The 22,311-nt window shown below is 38.1% G+C and overlaps 2 protein-coding genes across 2 annotated transcripts; one reads left to right on the forward strand and one right to left on the reverse strand.

Moving 5' to 3' along the window:
- Nucleotides 1-6,258: 6,258 nt before the first annotated feature.
- On the reverse strand, nucleotides 6,259-14,462 carry mrps11 (mitochondrial ribosomal protein S11). Its single transcript, XM_079841559.1, has 6 exons — nucleotides 14,296-14,462; nucleotides 13,723-13,839; nucleotides 12,959-13,057; nucleotides 12,370-12,499; nucleotides 11,513-11,578; nucleotides 6,259-6,546 (listed from the first exon to the last, which is right to left on the reverse strand). Exons 1-6 carry the CDS (start codon nucleotides 14,373-14,375, stop codon nucleotides 6,439-6,441), a joined length of 600 nt encoding a protein of 199 aa, XP_079697685.1. The 5' UTR covers nucleotides 14,376-14,462; the 3' UTR covers nucleotides 6,259-6,438.
- Nucleotides 14,463-14,722: 260 nt separating this feature from the next.
- mrpl46 (mitochondrial ribosomal protein L46) lies at nucleotides 14,723-21,951 on the forward strand. Its single transcript, XM_079840588.1, has 4 exons — nucleotides 14,723-14,980; nucleotides 15,284-15,485; nucleotides 19,219-19,389; nucleotides 19,721-21,951. The coding sequence occupies exons 1-4, from the start codon at nucleotides 14,741-14,743 to the stop codon at nucleotides 19,966-19,968; spliced, it is 861 nt and encodes a 286-aa protein (XP_079696714.1). The 5' UTR covers nucleotides 14,723-14,740; the 3' UTR covers nucleotides 19,969-21,951.
- Nucleotides 21,952-22,311: the final 360 nt, after the last annotated feature.

Raw genomic sequence — 22,311 nt, forward strand, 5'->3', positions numbered from 1 at the left:
TGGGCACTAGGCTTCTTGACTAAATACCCAATGAGCATTCTAATCTTCCATTCTCTGCCTCCTATTCCATTTTGATAATGTACCATCGCCAGCAGCTGCTAAAAGCCTGAGCGTGGAGAGGGAGGGGTATTACAGCAAATTTTTGGATGAAAACAAAACGAGAAAGAGGTCGTCTTTAAGACGCTTCTGCGGAGCCAGTACAGGCATATTACACTTCAACATTTCTTAAAGGGCAGCACATTCAGCTCCTGTGGTCCAAAAATGCCAGAAAATCTGAAAAATATTCAGCAATGCACATACACGGTTCTTCCAATGTCTTCGTCTTCTTTTTTACTTTTCTACTCCCCCCATGTCCACAGCCTGCCATTACAGAAAATTACAACTTATATGTCTACAGTCTTGGAAGTGGATAATTGGACGGAGGCCCATTATCAAGCACTCAAGCCATGCATGGAGCTGTATTTCCTGCTTTTAATATTCTTACTCTTTCCTGCTTTAATTTTTGGCTTTAAGAAATATGTATACTGTAAAACAGAAAAAGATGTCAGCCAAAATGATGTCTCCATCAGCAAGAGTATATGAGTCATGGGACTCTTTTCATTTCGTCTTTTTTTTTTGTTGGTAAAACGTATTGCTTAGCAAAAATCTGAAAAGAGTACAGTGAAGTCAAGTCAAGTCATTCTTCTTATTGCAGGACACATGGCCACATTTCACCCCAAAATCAAAAGGAGAAAATTATTAATTATTTTTTCAAAAATAAATTAGCATAAATAAGTACAACAAATAATAGCATAAAAATGTATCTTTTTTTCACAATACAGGCTTGGGAATTGAGAGGAAATGAAAGGATAATATTCAGCAGAAATTTTCTTGACAGGTTTTTGTGAGAATAACCCCATGTACAGTAGAAGCATGGTGACAAAATTTCAAGAAGAACGGCAGCTGACCTTAGACCAAACGACTAAACAATAAAAGCAAGAATAATACATTCAGTGCTGTACAAAATTGCACAATGCACGTCAACTGAAAGGCTGTGGGTCCATTATTTTGTATAAAGTACAGAGTGCTTTTATAGTTCTGAAAAATTATGCTAGTTAAGGAGCAGAATTAGGGGTTCGGCAAATATAGGTGCATAGGAGGAGGTCTATCTGAAAGGTTAGCAGGGTAACTTGTCACATGGAGTTGTTGAGAAACCTGACAGCTTGTGGGAAGTCTGTTAAATGAGGAGACCGTGTTCACAACAGGGTTACAAAATGTGTAAGTGCTCAAAAGATTCGGATAAATCGTTCTAGATACAATATGTATTTGGCTTTCCTATGATTACCTCCTTTAAATAAGTCTGCAATTAAATCGAGAATGCACATTATGATTGCAAAATCTATGCAGATATCCAGCAGTGTATGTCCCTGCAGCGTATGAAAGTGTGTGTTATAATATGTGCAAATGGATGCCTGAGTAGCTCTCATTATATGGTTCCCAGTGTTACTTGGGTCTAGGTCATGTGTGCTTCCAAATCCATCTGCAATATTTACAGCCAGTTTAACCCTTGGCCTTAAAGGAACCATAAGTGAAGGCAAAATAGCATTCAAGTAAAATATCTATTTCAAGAGAATGCCACATTATAACAAATGATCTCTAGTACACAACCAGCAACCATATTTATTGCAATATGAGGTTGTTTTTTACAGCTACATGATCCTATTTGTTAGTTTGTGTAATCCCTTTGTTACGGGTTTCCACTCCATCCTGAGACACATGAATGTCAAAACCAGAAAAAAATTGACAAAATCCCTGTGGAAGTTATAATTTCAGTGCAATCAATTCAGCATTTTGTCACAATAGGAAAATGTGAGATTTGTGTGGTCCTTTAATTAGGAGCAAATTGTATCTTGAAGTAATTGCGTAATAGCCCATTAAAACTTTCACCTCTCAGCAATTTCCGAGTGCATTTGTTGATTTGAGAACAATGTGGTTTCAAATGCAAAGCATGGTTCAAAATAATCAAGTTTTAGGTCTTGCATGTCAAAAAAGCCGTGTCGCATTTAACGAAGGCGTCATTATTTGCTTTGTTCACAATATTGAAATAATAAAAAATACATTTGACAAAACATTTTCTGAGTTGTTAGTGGTGCTTGCTAATGCAAATATCACTATATTTGTATTAAGATAAAGGATGTTAACAAACCTCTAACCTCTAAAGTATTAAAGGGGTACACTCTAAAAAAAGGCTCGTAATCATAGGGGAACCTTTTTTAGTGCTATATAGCACCAATTTTGGTGCTTCAGTGGTTCTTCAGTGGTTCTTCAGAGGTGCTATATAGCACCTTAGTCAAAGAACCGTTGAAGAACCTCTGAAGAACCGCTGAAGAACCTCTGAAGAACCGCTGAAGAACCACTGAAGCACCAAAATTGGTGCTATATAGCACTAAAAAAGGTACCCCTATGATTACGAGCCAAGAACCATTTTTGGTGCAATATAGAACAGCGCTAGGAAGATGAATGTGTCTTTAAACTGGGTCATTTATGTACTAAGAAATGTTAAATTATTTTTGAATTTAGTTCCTTCTAGACCGAGAAAAGACAGAAAATGTATATGTATTTTTGTCTCATGTGGATGAAAGACAACAACTCCCAGAATGCACTTGCTTCGCTGCCCTACAAGGCCATTCCCAAAGCCACGGCTACTGGTTATCACTTGCCCACCATGACACCGCCCCACCGTCGTTTTGATATTCATAGTAATAAAATCATTTCATCAGTTAGAGATTAGACACTACAATTAAAAACTGAACGTGTCTTTTCAATAAAGTGTGAGTGAGCCGAACGAAAGTCAAGACACAAATGCAGCAGGAGTCAAGATTTCATTCATCACGAGAGCGAAGAGCTGAGCAGAGCTGAGGTAAGCGCGGCAGTCATTCACAACGCGTGTCCAGCCTGGCCTATGGAAGCCTATATCAGATCATGCACTCTAAAAAAAACGGTTCTATGGCACCAAAAATGGTTCTTGGCTCGTAATCATAGGGGAACTTTTTTAGTGCTATATAGCACCAATTTTGGTGCTTCAGTGGTTCTTCAGCGGTTCTTCAGAGGTTCTTCACCGGTTCTTTGACTAAGGTGCTATATAGCACCTCTGAAGAACCGGTGAAGAACCACTGAAGCTGAAGCTGAACTGTGCAATATAGCACTAAAAAAGGTTTTTAGAGTGTATGGAAGCTTAGCTTTCATAGGAATTCATTGAAAAGTTGAAACACTCATTTTGCTCCGTACTGCTCCATTATGAATGCCTGAGCCGAGTGGCCATGCACATTTACATTCTGTGCGTGAGATCTCTCCCCTATGGGCGGGTTGAAAACATGCGGAACTAGCATGTCCTTCTACTGGCTGTAGTCTTTAGCCTCTGGCCAAAAAATCCTCAGATGACGCAAAATGACGATATTTGTGTCATCTGAGGATTTTTTCCAGAAATAAAATGCATAATTATCTCGTCTCAGGGGGATATGAGGGGGGAAAGTACGATAATTCGAACATACTACCAGGTTTCTACTGATACAAAGCTTAATGCTAAATCGCTGAAGTAACCCTTTAAACTTAGGGTGCACAACTATATCATGCGGCTTGAGGAAAAGAGTACTTTTCAAAGGGATGACTTGCGATTTGACTGGCAAAATATGAGCGGAAAATCCCATATATTAACTGTAAAGAAGGGAATCCGACCCAATCTACATGGCAGAATATATAAACACTTAGGTATGGGCTCGGTTGAAGAATAAAAACACATCTACAACACCCTAGCATTGTTGCGGCAAGTTTGGCATTAGTATTTTCTACAAAAATATAATTTTTTTTAGTTAAAACTAGTTTTTCATTACTGATTGAATTTTGCAACATTGGTATTTTCAGCTTTACACTTCTAACACTGTTTTCCCCCTGTTTATTAGTACTGTGAAGCTGTTTTGGCATAATCTGTATTGTATAAAGCAGTGCTTTAAGTGGGCCGGTACGCGCCGGTACTCAGTACCGCCACTTCCAAATATAGCTCTTGAGCGTACCGCCACCTCTCCGTGCACCCAGAACGTGCTCATTTGCGAGCAGAGACTACATTACCCATACACCCTTGAGTTTTACAAGTGAAAAGCGCATGCGTCGCTTTTGCCGCTGTCAGTGTCAACAACTCAACGTGGTCCGGAGAGGGTGTGTGAAACGCGCAACAATAGCTGCTCGGTTAAAATACAAAGCACTTGTGACGAGAGTGACACCACTTCTACCGATGACAACAGCCGCATGTTGTAGCTATAGTTTCTAACTGTGTTGCTATTTGATTAGAAAAAAGAAAGAAAAAAGTTAACATTGGCCTGCATGGTAATGAGGTGCCGTCAATGGTCTTGCTTTGTAAATAAACCCTTATTGTAACAAATTATATAGTTAAATTATTACAAGAACTATATGTTAGTTCTGAGGCTGAGAACAAGTTAGAAAGAGCTTTAAAATACAGACCTTCTTGAATTATTGACTAAACGATCCCCCCATAACCACGCCCCCAACAAAGCCCCGCCCCCTCTGGTGAGTACCAGCACTTTATTTTTTCCACTTCAAGCACTGGTATAAAGCACTATATAAATAAATGTGACTTATCTTTACACAACAACAATGTAATAAAAATGAAAAAGTTTTTCCTTTGTGTTTTTCACATACAGACGACAACGTTGTCAAAACGATCGCCGTTCACACAGATCCGCGAAAACAACTAAAAACGCTGTATTCATATCATCCAGTAGTTGGCGATGTCACTTTGTAAAGAAACACTAAGCGCCTATAAACGGAACATGTAATATGCATACAAATCACTGTTTTCACAATTTTGTGGTTTACAAAGAGACAATAACGGTACACTTTGAACGAAACACGTTTTCAGGCCCCCAAAACACTGTTGTGAAAATTAACGGTTGAAAACGGTGTGTAAATAGCCCATGAGATGAATAAAAAGTATTTTAATGCATCACATCTGCAAAGGCCAGGAATACTTTCTTGTATAAAAATCAGACATATTGCAGGCAAACCATTTAACTCTATATTCAATCAACCTTGTTGGCTCCGTTTCTAATCACAGCCCACAAAATCCCAGCAGGGATACTCAGGTTCCATGTCAGAGCCTCCAACGGATTTGAGGACATCTGAGATGCTCGGCCATCTGGGTTAAACTCTGGTAGGAGTCACGCTTTGTCGCTGTGGAGACGTGTTTTGTGGTGGCTCTGACGCTTGGTGCGAAAGGAGACTGGGAAAAGGACAGCTGTTGCTGGAGAGGCACAGAACAGTTCCTGCATAAAGCACGAAACATCCAAGAGATTTTCCACAAGGAATGATTGCTTTCCTTTGTAAAATCACATCGAATTCTTCAGATTTCAGACAAAACCAAAGATGTCCAGCAAGATCATACATTGTTAACATGTCTGAGGATAATTTCCAATTGTCATTTATGTCTTTTTTCCCCAGTCCTTGAGCAATAGCGTGCACTAAAGCAAGTATAAAAGCAGATGTGCGTTGCAGGCCTGACCTTGGTTGCTATGGGTACTAGGGACAGACTTATATTCAACCGCCTGCCTGAGTTCTTGCTAATTGCCGTTGTCATGGCAACGAAGCACCTGATGTAATGGTAGGAAAGGGCAATAATCTTACAAGGGTCCATTTATTTATAGGGAGCTATTCCACCCTGTGCCTGTCAACTTGGAAACGGACTCAGATTAAGTGCTAACATATCAAACAATAATGTTTATAATAAAAAAAAAAAAAACATACATTCAAGATCACACATAGGGTAATAATTTTGTGCAATTTCCTACAACAAACAGACACTATAAGAGCCTGTCATATGTTTCTGTTTTTAACACTCAAATTCACCACAAAATACATGGTCCAAACAGCTCAGACCACAAGTAAAAATGGTTAAACTTTTTCTAATTGAACACAATTGTCTTTTCATTCATATTTGTATGGTTTATGATTAGCAATGTAAAGGAAAAATGAATAAAAAAAAACCCTTTATTTTGTTTGTTCCCTTTCTACTTTAATGGCAGCAATGCTCAAGCTGCATGAACTCCACAAGTTCAAAACCTGACGATCCATGCTATCCAGCATGATCACTGTCACTTTGTTTATTTCTTGGTTTAATGTAGATTTTGACTCCAAGGGTGACACTTTAAATTACGCAGCCATGCATTGCTGAAAGCCGTGCATGTACCACTAAGAATGAAAACAGACATGTTGAGCATCATCTTCACACTTTAATTTTTATCAAAAAGGTAAATAACATTAACAGCACTGCAGCTTTACTCTTAAACAGCGTTGAACCGAATAATTCCGCATTCAATTGCAGACTGGATGGTCAATGATATTGCAGAGGGAAAGACAAACAAGACCGGGGTTCAAGGGGTTTCTTCCTCTTCACATCCTTCTTGCTTTGCGAGGGCGACAGCCATTGTGTGGCACTGGGGTGTTGTCGGTGATGGACACAACCTCTAGTCCTCCCATGGTTAACCCTTTAATGGCAGACTACACATGGGGGAACAAAATGAATGCAGGCCAAGTTAGCTACAGTTCACAGAAATACACTCTTTCTAGAAGAGAGTCCAATGAAAAAATTAGGGCTGTGTGACATTGAAGAAAAATGCGATATCCTTGTTAAATAATGCGATATTGGATATGCGATACGATATTGCTTTAAGTGTGTAAAATCTATTTAAATTATATTTTCTCAACTGAGAATGATACCATTTATGTGTTTCACATTCTTTCTGGGAAAAGAAAGCATCGCTACAACTTCTGAAAGTGACCAGCAGTTTTAGCAAAAATAAATGTCACAAATCTGACAATATAATTTTAACATCAATGTAAACAAACAAAGAATGTAATGCCAATATTTAAATACCAAAAACTCTTTGCTTGACTTGGTAATATATAGTTATATCATCCTGAAACTTAACATAAAGAACATCCGGGTAAACAAAGACACCTGAACTGGGGTGGACGATTATTTTTGTTATTTTAATTTATCTTTGTTATTAAAAACTAGAACTAAAAACAGTAGCCTTCACATGAATTAAATATACATGGATACATAATAAAGTGATTTTCTCTTGTTCTTTTGTTGTTTGACAGATAGCGGCAGATTTACTGTATTAGCAGGCTGTCACTTTAAGACCTAATGAACGGATCCTATTGACACGCATTCAGTTTCTTTCCCCAACTGATATTGTTCACCTAAAGTATGGCCGACTGTGTTTACGTGAATACTCATCAAGATAGCCATTATGATATAACTGTGTGTGTATTTGACAGTTCGAGTGTGTAACAATACACGAAAACAAGAACGGCTTGTGCGCATGTTTCGGTGTGTGTGACTGCAGACAGCGCGAGACTGCAAGGAGTTGTTTTTCGCAAGTTATTGCGTTTAATAACTCTTTTTAACGTCGAACAAGTCACATAAGTAACAGTTGTGTGCCCACTGCCCAGTCTATTCTCTGCTATATGCGTCGACCTAAAACGTACAATTTTCATAATGTTGAAGTAGTCTATTAAAGTAATTCAGATACTGCGTGCCCTTGCGATATGCATATTGTGATATGTACATTTGCGATATTTCGATAATTTCGATATATTGTGCAGCCCTAGACAAAGTGATTCAATAAGTCCTTCTTGAACTTCATTTGTGTGATTTAGTAATATTTCTATTAGGGATGCATTATATATCGGCGCCATATCTGATATTAGAGGATGTTACAAACTGTTTAATGTAATCTTTAGCAAATCTAAAAACGAATATTGATTTTTCAAACTGCACATTATAATGTTGTGATGCCTAAATTCAATTGTAGCATTTGAAATGATTGATTTTAGCTTTCAGGGTTTTAATTTGAATTTAATTAGACAATAGTATAATCAGCTATTTACCAGACACAACAAGAAAAAAAACAATACTTCAGAGAACTTCAACATCGGTGCATTCCTGATTCCTATCGTTCTTCTATCCAACTATCCAAATCTATTTTTGCTAAAACAAGCACAAGTATTTACCTCGGCTTGCCTTTTCAGTAATTTGATTCAAATAAGTTGGCACTGCAGTTGGTGGCTTTGCATTGATTTATTTATGCCCAACCACCATCTGCTTAAATGCAACTTAGTGTGGAAGCTTCTGACTGCGAATAAACCAAGGGTAGGTAAGAGTAATGCAAGTCTTAAACACCCCCTGTTGCCGGCTGCTCTGGAGGGGCTCATTAGATTCTCACCCAGCCTAAATGTCCTCCCACCCGGCTTTGAGTAAGAGCATGCAGACCGCCACTGAGCTCACAGAACTCATCGGTCAGTTTCAGAGTATTGATTGAATAGTCAGCATGCATAATGTTGTCTTTCCATATGGGCACATACAGAGAATAATTAATAATCATTGCTGCCATTCTACTGAAAGGATCATGAAAAGAAACAAGATGAAATAGGTGGTATAAAATCATACAGTCAACTAGACTTTTTTTTTAAAGAGGACTTATTATGCATTTTTTCCCTCAAATTTCTTTAGTGCTGTTTGAGCATGAAAAAGGTCTGCAAAGTTTCAAAGCACAAAGTCACTCCAAAGGGAGTTATTCTGTATATCAAGTAAGCACTGTTTCTGACCTCCCTGAAACGCCTTGATTGTAGTCTTGAGTTTTCATCCGGGAATGTCATTCCTCATTTAAATAATTCCCGCCCAAGGCATACGCAAAATAAAGGTGTGTTGTGGCCATGTCCAAGAGACACTGTTTTTTCCCACTCTGAATCTAATGTATAGTTATGGTAAGGGGCATGACATTTCCGAAACATGCTCAAAATGGTTAACCAATCACAACGCACTGATCCAGCCGACCAATCAGAGCACGTTTTGCTTTTCGGAAGGAGGGGATTCATATAGACAGGAACTAAACAGAGCGTTACTGACAGACTAGGCAGAGAGGTGCTGCCACTGCAACAATGTAAAATATGAGAAAGATGTGTTTTTTAACATTCCAGAATTAAAACTTATTCTAATAGACTCCAAAAACACAACTTTGTAAAAGGATTATAATAGGTTGTCTTTCAGAAAATGTGACTGCCTGTGTAAAAGTTGCCACTACGATGCTTTTATGTGTCCCTGTGCAGCTGGGTGGTTCACAATTCAAAAAAGTCCTCCACTAAATCTTAGTTCTGGATATGGATCAAGCCCCTCAAAAGATTTTTGTCAGTTTTTTATATTTTGGCTACCAGCAAAATAGTGAGTTTAAAAAGTAAAAGCACACCTTTCCTCAACAAGCTTCGCGATGTAAGGTATCATTCATGTCTGTAGAACAAAGGGTGCAGAAATAATGGTAGTAATAAGACTATTTTCTTTTACTACAATTTTGAAGTATTTAGTCTGCACCCCTGAACCCCTGAGTTTTTACTCATTTGCACATCTATGCACCTCAGGCTGTGAACAGCACCTCTGAATGCCCATTTGCACTCTGTGCAGCAGTGTTTAACATCACTTCCACTGTACTAGTCTTTAGTTTTTTCTTGTTTATTCTTTTATTAGTGGTGTCATCCTTGGGGTTAAGGATCTGAACAAACAAACACCAATAAAATGGATAAAAAAACAAATTTAACTTTTTTTTGTTGAGAAGAGGTGAGCCATTACAATTTCACTTCGAGGATGATTAACTGGATGGAAAAAAACTCACACACACACAATTGTTCAAAAGTTTAAGGTTATTTTTGAAATAAATTAATACTTTTATTCAGATTCAAAGTGGCAGTAAAGATATTTATAATATTAGAAAATATTTCTATTCGAATGCTGTTCTTTTTTTATATCTTGGTTATGGTTTCCACAAAAAATATTAAGCAGCAAATCGGCATATTAGAATGATTTATGAAGGATCATGTGACACTAAAGACTGGAGTAATGATGCTGAAAATTAAGCTTTGCCCTCACAGGAAAAAATACATTTTAAAAATATACTAAAACAATTTTAAATTGTAGTAACATTTTACTGTATTTTTTGATCAAATAAATGCAGCCTTGGTGAGCATAAGAGACTTCTCTAAAAACATAAACTTATGAATGGTAGAGTACAGTGCATCCGGAAAGTATTCACAGCGTATTCCCAATGAGCACAGTGGCCTCCATCATCCATAAATGGAAGAAGTTTGGAACCACCAGGACTCTTCCAAGAGCTGGCCACCCGGCCAAACTGAGTGATCAGGGGAGAAGGGCCTTAGTCAGGGAGGTGACCAAGAACTCTAGCATTTCTCTGTGGAGAGAGGAGAACAACCATCTCTAAAGCCCTCCACCAATCAGGCCTGTATGGGAGAGTGGCCAGGCGGCACATGACAGCCAGTCTGGAGATTGCCAAAAGGCACGTGAAGGAAACAAAATTCTCTGGTCTGATGAAACAAAGATTTAACTCTTTGGCCTGAATGGCAAGCGTCATGTCTGGAGGAAACCAGGCACTGCTCATCACCTGGCCAATACCATCCCTACAGTGAAGCATGATGGTGGCAGCATCATGCTGTGGGGATGTTTTTCAGCAGCAGGAACTGGGAGACTAGTCAGAATCGAGGGAAAGATGAATGCAGCAATGTACAGAGACGAAATTAATTGATGAAAACCTGCTCCAGAGCGTTCTGGACCTCAGACTGGGGCGAAGGTTCATCTTCCAACAGGACAACAACCCTAAGCACACAGCTTTTTAGAATTGAGGAAAAAATTATTAATTTAAATCCATTGTGGAATAAGGCTGTAACATAACAAAATGTGGAAAAATTGAAGCGCTGTGAATACTTTCCAGATGCACTGTATTAAAGGAGGGGCACTTTCTAAGGACTAAATCTAAATCTAATGACTTTGTCTTATCCAGAAAGCAAAAACTACACAGCAATGCCCTGGCACCACCCACAACATACGCAATATACAAGCATGATCAATTTTCTTTAGAAAATGTAAAATGTTGACATTACTAAATTTTTTTGTATCAATTATTAATTATACGTTTGTTTTCATCAGCTGCTATTTTCTACATTTCTTTTTTGTGGACATGAATAAGTGGTGAATAACAATATAGAGAATCTTGAACCCTTGAATTACAAATATTTGAATGATTATACTTTTGCATTCTTTTACCTTTCACAACAAATTAAGTTTATTAGAAAACCTAGCGACATAGTTTTTGTCTCATTTGAGAGTGGAGGTAAATTATGATGCAGACAGCTAAACAGATTCAAGATGGCCTATTTGCATTCAAATGTGCAAAGGTTTACTTTGGTTTTCACACCGTTACAGGCAAATTGTCATATGAAAGTCTTATTGCAATCAATGGCAAATATCACAGTAACTTACTAATATTACAGCAAGTAATATTCCATGGCAGTTCTCAACAACAATTTAGTTTAATCCACAATGGATTAATAAGGATCTTTTTTTTTTGCTGTAAATCTTTATAGGCGTTAAGTAAGGCCTTAGTAAGCTACTCACCAAACGCCCTGGACCGAGTCCTTTCACCAGCACACGGACGTAGGTGACCCCTTTCGCCCTCGCCTTCTGCTCAAGACAAACATACATACATTTAGAACATTTAGCATAATAAAAACTAATCAATCACTGAGGAAACACAAAACTGCAGGAGCCTAGAATCTGAGGTCAGTCCGAAACTACTAATTTAGATCATAATGCTTGTGTCCATACAGCAAATTAATGGTTATCAGTGTGAAGTCATATACTGATTATACAGCCTGCTGTGACTCAGGGTTGTCATTAGATTCTTCATAGCACAGGCTGATGAAATTACAAACAAATTGCGTGGAAGTAACCGAAGAGAAGTATAAACATGAAACGGAAGATTTGAAATGTTATTTAAAATTTTTCAATTTCTCTAGGCCAGCCTGATTATCAGTATAAAAATCACTGCAACGGTCAATAAATATACTGCTGATATTCTCGAGCAAGAACCAAAAAAAAAAAATTGAGGATACATAAACACACACAAGACTTTCATATTTAACAACAACAACAACAACAAAAACTCATTTATAAGTCCTTTATCTTCTAATTATGTTTTTGACTGGCCCCGTTTCTAAAGTAACATTACATTTGCAGCATGACTTTAAAATAAATATTCAAAATCAAGCAGCACAACCAAACCAACACAACCTAAAGAAAATCCTGTGGGTACTTTAATAACTAAGCAGGGCGTGGTAAATTACTACAAAGAAATGTGCTGCCATCAAGTGGACAACATCCAAATTACAGACTTGTATTGTGACAAAAAGATGCACAATACAAATGAAATGTATTTGTTAATCCTTCTGAAACAATAATTTTGTTCATCTTACCGCAGCGGCTGAAATCCCAGCAGTCTGTGCTGCAATAGGAGTGGATTTCTTCACATTCTTGAAGCCCTCTGATCCACACGAGGTTCGGACCATGTACTGGCCAGCGCTATCTGTGACTTGGATATGTGTGCTAGAGCAAGAAATTAAAGACAGAAGAGAGTCAGCTATATGTTGTCAGCCTGCAGTTTTTATGAAATGCTGACTATAAAATCCTAGTATTTTGGAGAAATGGAGGACAAATCAAAGATTGTGAGCAGCACTCAGGGAAGCATCAGTTATTAAGCTTGTGTGTGTGAGTCAGGTAAACAAATGCAATATTAGATATAATTATAATTCATACTGTAATTATGAACATCTGTAGCACAGAGATGAGCACAGTAAATCCTGTAATTTCCTTTCACATGTGCATCGAATCTGAATTGCATGATGTAGGACATGATATGTAACAAAAAACATTTTGACCCACACACTACTAGATGGATAAATCAACAAGCATAATTAAGAGCCGATATGAGTTTATGCTATAGCTGCATGCACACCAACCAAAATAATTCTATTTCCATTTGTCCTATTTTGTCAGACAACTTACTTGTTATATGTGGCTTTTATGTGTGCGATTGGTAACTCTTCAAACTTCTTGCTGTCCCATGACAGGGAGCTTTCCTGACCCGGAAATGGAGGGAAGAGGCTAAATGGGGAAGAGCAATAAACTAACAATAAAATATTTTACCATCCATCCATCACAGTGGTCAAAAAGATAACACTTTACAATAAGGTTTCATTAGTTAACACGAACTAAGAATTAACAATACTTCTACCACATTTATTAATCTTAGTTAATGTTCATTTCAACATTTACTAATAGAAATTTAAAATCAAATGTTGTTAACATTTGTTAATGTACTGTGAACTAACATGAACAAACAATGAACGGCTGCATTTTTTATTAACTAACATTAATTAAGATGAACAAATACTGTAACAAATGTATGTATTGTCAGTTCATGTTAGTTAATACATTAACAAACAAAACACTAAACTTGGTTAAGGTATTTATCTGACAAAATTATACCACAAATAAAAAAATTGACTCCAAACACAACTACGCAATATGCTTACAACATTTTTAACAAATTGTAAAGAATATTTGAATATAGATTCTTAATATGTCTGTGCAAACCATGTTACACTATGAATCATTCAAATGTTTGGAATGAGAAATCTCAGGGGTTTATTCATTTATGCATTCATTTACTTCATAGGATCTGTCAAAAAAGGTTTGTAAGCCCCAGGGTTAAAGCTATATTTGAAAGCAGGTGTGCTGACATGACTGTCAGTGTTTCTGTGTCATACTCTTTCAATCGTTTGACTGGTGCTGATGGGCTCTTGGTTTCCACTGGTTGGGCATCAGGCTCTTGTAGTCGGATGGCGCTGCATGAGAACGAACGCTGAAGCCCCACACTTCCACCACTGTAGGAGAAAACAACCAATTAGATCATTTAGTAACAAAATATGTCGAGTGTGTAGATCTGGAGGTTTGGAACCCAGACAAAAGGTGATTATGTCATCAAAACTATATTGTAAAATGTGGAAAATAGTAGTAATAAAAAAATAAGTAGATGTGTCCAAGCTTTTCACTGATAGTGAACATGGTGCTAGGAAGTACAAGTTTCAAACAATACCACTAATCATGTTAGATGTCAAAAAACAAAACAAACAACAACAAAAACAGTGCTAGCATAGTACATGCTCAAGAAACCATGGTATTACCAAAAATGCATTATCATATAGCATGTTCATTGTGTCGTTTAATTTTTTTTTACCACGGTACCATATCCGAAATATAGAGAATATTTGTCAACTGCACAAATAAACGACACTTTAATCAGATGTGCTGCTGCTTTTACAACCACATAAGCCACTTACATTAACCTTCCAGGTGAATTTAAGCCCTCAAAAAGCTGCTGGCACGAACCTCGAATGAGGCTGTATAACCTAAAATACATAATGTGTGTTTTAAATTATGCCGTTTATTCACGAACACACACATGCATGACTTTAGGTTGCTTTGCGGACATTGAGGGTCGCGTAGTGTGTGTGTAATGGGAACGTCTAAATGATACTATTTTTCAGAGGGGTGTTTTTCTTATATTTCTGACGCCAATGTATCAAATGCGATTTTAAACGTAGTAAAGTATTTTGTATTCCGTTAAGTATCATAATAATTCACACCTGAACTACATTATTTTTATTTTCCCTTTTGTAAATACCGCCAAACGTTTGTTCATCAAAATCTATTCCCCCTGTTTTTGAAATAGTGGCGTCTGTTTCGCAAACTCCGCAAAGCACTCCGGGAACACGTGTGGTCAACATGGCGGCGCCCTTCACTAGAGTTTATCGACCATTCTGGAGGATAATAACTACAACTACATCAAACAGAGGGGCGCGAAATGTTACGTACACTAGTCGACAGTGGTCTGCGCAAAATGTCAAAACTGCGGGTGTTGCATCTCCGTGGGCGCTGCATGGAGCTGTGTGTGTGCAGAGGCTGCCTGTGGTCTCTCAGGACAGGAGTCCCATAGAGGAGGAGTTCATGGAGCTTATGCGTCAGGTAAGAAATAATCACTATGCACATTAACTTGTTGTTGTTGTTGTTTTGTTATTATTATAAATACACCATGCTCATTCCATGTTTGTACAATGGTGTGGTACAATGTAAATATTGTAGTACTATTTATGTATAATTTCTCTTCATTCCCCTAAATTTAGTATGCTATGTATGTAGCATATTTTGAGGTTGTGTGTCTATGTATTTTAGTATGCATGCATATATCTTATGATGCTGCGCATCCATAAATATGTGTGCCACGAGCCACCTGTCAAACACATCTAATAGGATTGTTAAATGTTTCAGATGGAGTTAGAGAGAAGTCTGCTTGCGGACCATGAGGTGAAACTCCTGGACGATGCTGCACGGATGAGTCGGAAACAAGAAGAAGATTACGATTCAGACGAGGAGGAGGATTATAGAGACAAAGAAATCGTTACAGCCCAAGATCTGGAGGATATTTGGGAACAGAAACTAAAGGAATTTCAACCAGCTCTGAGGTCACAAGGTGAGCAATCAGCAAACGTCAGTCAGCATCGGAAGGTCTGATAGGCTGCATACGAAATTGCATACTTCCCTTACTATGTAGCAGGCGTAAACCAGTATGTGACAAAAGTATGTCCGAATTCACAGTGCGCATAAAAGAGTAGGCGACAAGTACCCGGATGACCTACTTCTTCAGGCGAGATTCTGAAGTGTGTGTATGATAGACATAATGATGTCATAATCTGAAGACCACGCCCACAAAATGTTTACTGCACACATAGGCATACTGAGTGTCAGCATCCCAAAATTTACCCATTCTTCCTGCTGAAGCGTCACGTTTTACTGCCTTTATCCACTTTTGTCTCCTTAGACTCTCGTTTTTTTGGGTCGAGATCTGCTTGGGTCGACAGGTTATAAAAACTTATTTCTGTGTTTTTTTAGCTTGTTTGCTGTACACTTTGTCACATATCAGCTTTTAGACATTGTTCTGTTTTTTGTTATAAGTCCGAAATGACAAGGATGCAGCCTCACGCAATGCAAAGTCAATGGAGAGCGTTGGATTGTTTTAACAAAATTATAAACGCAACACCATTTTTCATAAGCAGAACTCAAAGATCTTTTTCTATGTACACACAAGGCCTATTTCTCTCAAATATTGTTCACAAATCTGTGTTAGTGAGCACTTCTCCTTTGCCGATATAATCCATCCCCCTCACAGGTGTGGCATATCAAAGATGCTGATTAGACAGTGGCTGCGTCCGAAAACCTAGGCAGCTGACTCGTTGCCTCGCTGCTTTATCAGACAATGGCTTGTAAGGCAGCTCTTGTGCATGAAGGCACCTCACAAAACTAATTTCGGACAGGCTTCTTAGGTAGTGTAACCGTTTAATGATCTACAGCAAAATAGAGAGAGCTTTGGTGAGAACTAAACAAATATTTAACTACTACATTAGTAATTTCTCGCTAGATATGACATCAGAAGTAGAAAATGTTGGTAAAAAAATGTACATTTACACACAAACTGACCAGCAAACGCAACTTTCGGACACCATCTTTTTTTCCCAAGCTCAATTGTCACAGATTGGAACGCACAGGATTGTGAGATATCGAAGGCAGCAAAGGATACAAATATGCTGCCTTCAAAAATCGATCAGATAAAGGTATCTCTGGAGACAGGAAGTGAAGCTAACATTTGATTCGGATGTGCCTTGGTGCCTTCCTGCCTTGAAATGTGTCCTCCGAAGGCAGTGTTTTCCAGGTTTCGGACGCAGCCAGTATGATTTGACAAGTGTTCCTCAGGCTGGCCACAATAAAAGGCCACTCTAAAATGTGCAGTTTTACTGTATTGTTAGGGGGGTCCGAAAACCAGTCAGTATCTGGCGTGACCACCATTTGCCTCGCAGTGTGCAAAACATCTCCTTCGCATGGAGTTGATCAGGTTGTGGAATGTTGGTTCACTCCTCTTCAATGGCTGTGCGAAGTTGCTGGATATTGGCAGGAACTGGAACACGCTGTCGTATACGCCGATCTAGAGCATCCCAAACATGCTCAATGGGTGACATTTTCGTTGAGTATGCTGGCCATGCAAGAACTGGGATGTTTTCAGCTTCCAGGAATTGTGTACAGATCCTTGCAACATGGGGCAGTGCATTATCATGCTGTAAAACGAGGTGATGGTCGTGGATGAATGGCACAACAATGGGCCTCAGGATCTCATCACTGTGTTTCTGTGCATTCAAAATGCCATCAATAAAATGCACCTGTGTTCGTTGTCCATAACATGCGTCTGCCCATACCATAACCCCACCGACACGACACCATGGGAGACTCGATCCACAACGTTGACATGAGCAAACCGCTCACCCACACAACGCCATACACGCTGTCTGCCATCTGCCCTATACAGTGAAAACCGGGATTCGTCCGTGAAGTGAACCCAAACGCCATCGAATATGAGTTAACCCAGTCTTAACTGCAGTCAGGTCGAGAACCTGATGAGGACAATGAGCATGCAGGTGAGCTTCCCTGAGACGGTTTCTGACAGTTTGTGCAGAAATCCTTTGGTTATGCAAACCGATTGTTGCAGCAGCTGTCCGGGTGGCTGGTCTCAGACGATCTTGGAGGTAAAGATGCTGGATGTGGAGGTCCTGGGCTGGTGTGGTTACGCGTGGTCTGCGGTTATGAGGCCGGTTGGATGCACTGCCAAATTCTCCGAAACGCCTTTTGAGACGGCTTATGGTAGAGAAATGTACATTGAATTCACGGGCAACAGCTCTGGTGGACATTCCTGCAGTCATCATGCCAATTCCACGCTCCCTCAAAACATCTGTGGCATTGTGCTGTGTGATAAAACTGCACATTTTAGAGTGGCCTTTTATTGTGGCCAGCCTATGGCACACCTGTGCAATAATCATGCTGTCTAATCAGCATCTTGATACGCCACACCTGTGAGGTGGATGGATTATCTCGGCATATGAGAAGTGCTCACTAACACCAATTTAGACAGATTTGGGAACAATATTTGAGAGAAATAGGCCTTTTGTGTACATAGAAAAAGTCTTAGATCTTTGAGTTCAGGAGGGTATTCCAGAAAGCAAGGTTAACATACCGTCACATATACCTTGAACTCTCGGTTGATTAACCCAAACCTTGCTTACTCGAGGTATGCTGGTTCCAAAAAGGAGTTTGGGAGTTAGTTCAGACAACTCAGAGTATGTTAACCGTGAACACACAAGACAATTCTCAACAGAGCAATGAATAAATGATTCACCATGGAAACAGACACAAAGAGAAAGTGCGCCATTCTACTTCCTCCTCTTTTGTTTAATGGCGAGTTACATAACCTACTTAGTGCACATCGCCACCTATGCAATCATTTTTTCAATGTCTTCGTTTAATTAGTAATCTTTATTCACTGAGAATGAAGATTATATTGTTTATGTGATGCTAATTAATTGAATGCAGATACATGTGTGAGATGATGATAAAATAAATAAATATATTTGAATTGAATTAACATTTTAAACTTTTTTTATTCTAATTCTTTATAATATATAATGTATATTATATAACTGAAACAAATTATGGTATATTAATATTACTATATTAATTAGTTTTATTATTTATATTATATACTATATTAATTATATAAAACACATCTAAATACCTCTTAAGCAAACTAACCCTGGAACATAACTTGCTCTGGAGCAGGTTATGTTCATAGAGTGAGCTGCTATGGCTACTTACATACCCTGAAAGTTACCTCAGTTTTTGGAACCGAAAGTTGAGGTTCTCCGCTTGCTTACTCTTAAACATACCCGGGTATGTCACAACCTGCTTTCTGGAATACCCTGCTCATGAAAAATGGAGGCAAAAACAAAAGTGTTGCATTTATAATTTTGTTCAGTGTATACAGAAAATGCTTTTTTAGCAGTCGGGAAGTAATTACTTATTCTCAAGTAGGTACTTATTTTGAATATGCGATTTTGGACGCATCCATCTTTTCTTCCCTATTATGACGTATATCTGGGTGAAACGGCTTCTTGAACAAGAAGAAATGTAGGGTGGGACTTGATTTTGTCCATGAGGAAGTGATTGGATTGCTCTGCCTTCATACCAGTAAACACATCATTAGAGAAGAGATGTCGCTGCAAGAGGGAAGGGAAGCCATGGTTATTTTGTGTATTTATATGTGCACGGATAAATCACTTTTTATTAATTCCACACAACTGATCTCTCAATGAATCACTCCACAGGTGCTGAGCAAAAAGACGTGAGTTCTTCAGAGCGTTGTTTAGCAGACAGTCTCATCTTGCTGGTGAAGAAGGATGTTGGCAGTCAAAAGCTTTGGCTCCTGCCTCAGATACAGTGGCAGATGGGAGAGACACTTCGACAGACAGCCGAACGTGCCCTTGCAAGTCTTCCAGGTAAGATTTTTGTGGTAATATCCATTTAGACAGCTTCAGTTAGGTCTGTTTTCACTGTGGATCAAACATTTGAATAGGCTGTCATCTAATGATTACAGTTTTAACCGCTTAATCACTGGTTAAAGAAAAGCTCAGTATGCTTTGTACTTTTGAAAAGAGTTTGACAAAGTCATACAAAAAATATAGTTTTTTTTTTTACTCATTTCCAAAATCATAGTAGGCATTATGCACCATTATAATATCAGAGACATTCAGTCAGACAGTGATATGATAAGTTGAATGTGCTGCAGGTTAAATTATTAGTCTTGTGTGTTTAATTTGACTTCTGTAGGTGCTGATCTGAAGGCTACTTTCCTTGGTAATGCACCCTGTGGATTTTACAAATACAAATACCCAAAGGACATTCAGAAAGAGGGCAGTGTTGGAGCCAAGGTGTTCTTCTTCAAAGCTGTGCTGTCCAGACATAAGCACTTACCCCTGGAGAAGAAATCATTTGCCTGGGTAAAAAAGGATGAACTCCAGGACTTCCTGAAGCCTGAGTACCTGAAACAAGTCAGACGCTTCATTATGGCTCTGTAATATGGGAAGGAACCGACATAATGGAGTATATGTTGGAGAATAGACCACAAGATTCTTGGACTAAGATTCCATGAGTTTGGACCCTAGATTCAATCTGATGATGGCAACTAACAATATGAGCAATGTTCAAATTGTCTTATAAGGGTTTTACAGTATGTCCCATACACTTGTATGTTGTCACCTGCCTGGTATCTGTATATTTATTTATCTTGCTTGGTAAATGGAAACACCTGTGACAGTGTATTAAAAAGGGTCCATTTTATAGCATATGATCTCATTGTTTTATGTTTTTCAGCGCACATATTTTTTATTTTAAAGTACTACCACTTGAGGGCAGTAGATGGACAAATAATAGTGGACACAGACCATCCAGTGGGAACCCCTTCCCTCTTTCTAAAAGCACAAAGGAGATCCAATTATGCTTTTGGTCGGTATATGTCTGTCTTGTCAAATTTAAATGCCTTGTGCTTGGGGTTTCTCTTATGCACTTTTATGTCTTTCTCTTGCTCAACTGTCAAATAGTCATTGACTTTTTGTGCTGCTCTGGTGAAAATTGGGATTAGTTTTACTATGAATTATTTAGGCACCTTGATTATGTAGGTCTCTAAAAATTGGCTGTAGACTGTCATTTCTGCCAGTGTTTTGGAATTTGGAGGAGAAATGACTTTCAGAATTCCTCATTTATAGTGCAGCTGTGGGCTTTGCAGTGGGTGACTTTTTAAATAGAACATACTTGAGAAAGGAGCCAGTTTTTAGAAAAACCTCAGTGGGGGATGATTTGACCCACATATTGCTTGACAATTTTTGTGAGATTAAGAGTCATGGTCATCACAAGACAACACTCCCTATACATTTCATGTTTAACTTTTTTTTGTTGTCATTGTTCAACAAAGAAATATTCTTTCATGTCAAAGTGAAAATTTACAGTTAGTAAACAATATAATACAATAGTATACAAATAAATTATTTGCTTAAGTATTAACCTCTATCAAGACAGCATTAATTAGATGACAGCCATTTCAGTCTTGAGTTTATGTGGATAGTTTTCACTGACAACTGCAATGTTTCTCCATTCTTTTTTCCAAAACTGCAAACTGCATGCTTCTTTCTGCAAAACTGCTCCTTTCAAGTCGATCCATAAAATGCCCTTGTGCTGTGCTGAAAATCCTTTACCTAAATTGCAGTTCCAGCCAGTAAAAATTGCTCGTAAATCTCTCATTATGCTATATTATGCCAAATATTGGATTCATTATTTTTTTAAACTTTTCTTTCAATTAGCACAGGTTTTGTATCTCTTTTTGAAACTGACTGATCGTAGGCATTACTGATCTGAACTTCTGCACCTCAGTTTTTTTTTTTTTTTTTGAGGTGAATAAGCGAGTTAACTTTTTTTTTTTTTGTACATTCAAAAACTGAGGTGCAAAGCTCAGTTCAATGAGGCCTACGATCAGGCAGTTTCAAAAAGAGATACAAAACCTGTGCTAATTGAAAGAAAACCAGTTGAAAAAAAGATTGAATCCAATATTCTGTAATAGCATAGCATAATGAGAGATTTATAAGCAGTTTGCTCATTTTTGACCGGAAAACACCACAAGTGTAAGGTAAAAAATCTCCAAAACAGACAAAAATGTCAAAAAACGGTTGTTATACCCCGTGTGAGCAAAGTCAGTAGGTTTTAGTCCAATGCGATAACATTAACTAGATTTTTTTTGGGGGGTAAAAAAAAAAAGATCTCTGGGTCAAAAGGCCCAAAACAACATAAAAAGCATCCCAAAAGCATGAGACTGCCTTCACCATGCTTCACAGAAGATGTGTATGTAGCCGGTGGCTCGTGACGCCAAGCGTGATGTGATGTGCGGCCAGCAACACCAGTTATAAACACTTTATTCTGTGTTATGGAGTTGTTAGACATTCAGACACGAGGCTGCATTTTCGCTGGATCTTTTATTCTTTGATATAAAAAAATAAACAAGCAACCTCTTTAAGAGTGAATCATCCTTTTCTCTTCCACAAGGTTACAATACAAAAAGGCCAAAAAGGAGCATTAAACATAAATTGAGTAAAGAAATAACATTAAGCAAAAAAAAATAATAATTCCAACAGAGAAAACATACCTGATATAAAACACAAATAAGCAGCCTCTTTGAGTGAATTGCCCTTGTTCTCTATAAAATAAATATGTACACATCTCCATGTGCTCCCAATTCCACATATTTAGCAGAAGACAAAAATGCAACTCAAAAAAGGTAAAATGACAAAAATAATTGCACAGTAGTAAAATAACATTATACGCATGAATTGGAGTGAAAATATAGACATAAAAGCAATAATTACAATACATAT

Source organism: Gobio gobio (genome assembly GCF_949357685.1).
Source record: "Gobio gobio genome assembly, chromosome: 2".
In the NCBI taxonomy this organism is placed as follows: Eukaryota; Metazoa; Chordata; class Actinopteri; order Cypriniformes; family Gobionidae; genus Gobio; species Gobio gobio.

Coding starts and splice junctions, on each gene's coding strand:
- mrps11 (XM_079841559.1), bottom strand. CDS start 14,375: ATGTATTTTAGGTTATACAGCCTCATTCGAGGTTCGTGCCAGCAGCTT. Junction 13,840..14,295: donor AATTCACCTGGAAGGTTAAT/GTAAGTGGCTTA, acceptor TTTCTCCTACAG/TGGTGGAAGTGTGGGGCTTC. Junction 11,579..12,369: donor CTGGGATTTCAGCCGCTGCG/GTAAGATGAACA, acceptor TGTCTTGAGCAG/AAGGCGAGGGCGAAAGGGGT.
- mrpl46 (XM_079840588.1), top strand. CDS start 14,741: ATGGCGGCGCCCTTCACTAGAGTTTATCGACCATTCTGGAGGATAATA. Junction 14,981..15,283: donor TCATGGAGCTTATGCGTCAG/GTAAGAAATAAT, acceptor TAAATGTTTCAG/ATGGAGTTAGAGAGAAGTCT. Junction 19,390..19,720: donor TGCCCTTGCAAGTCTTCCAG/GTAAGATTTTTG, acceptor TGACTTCTGTAG/GTGCTGATCTGAAGGCTACT.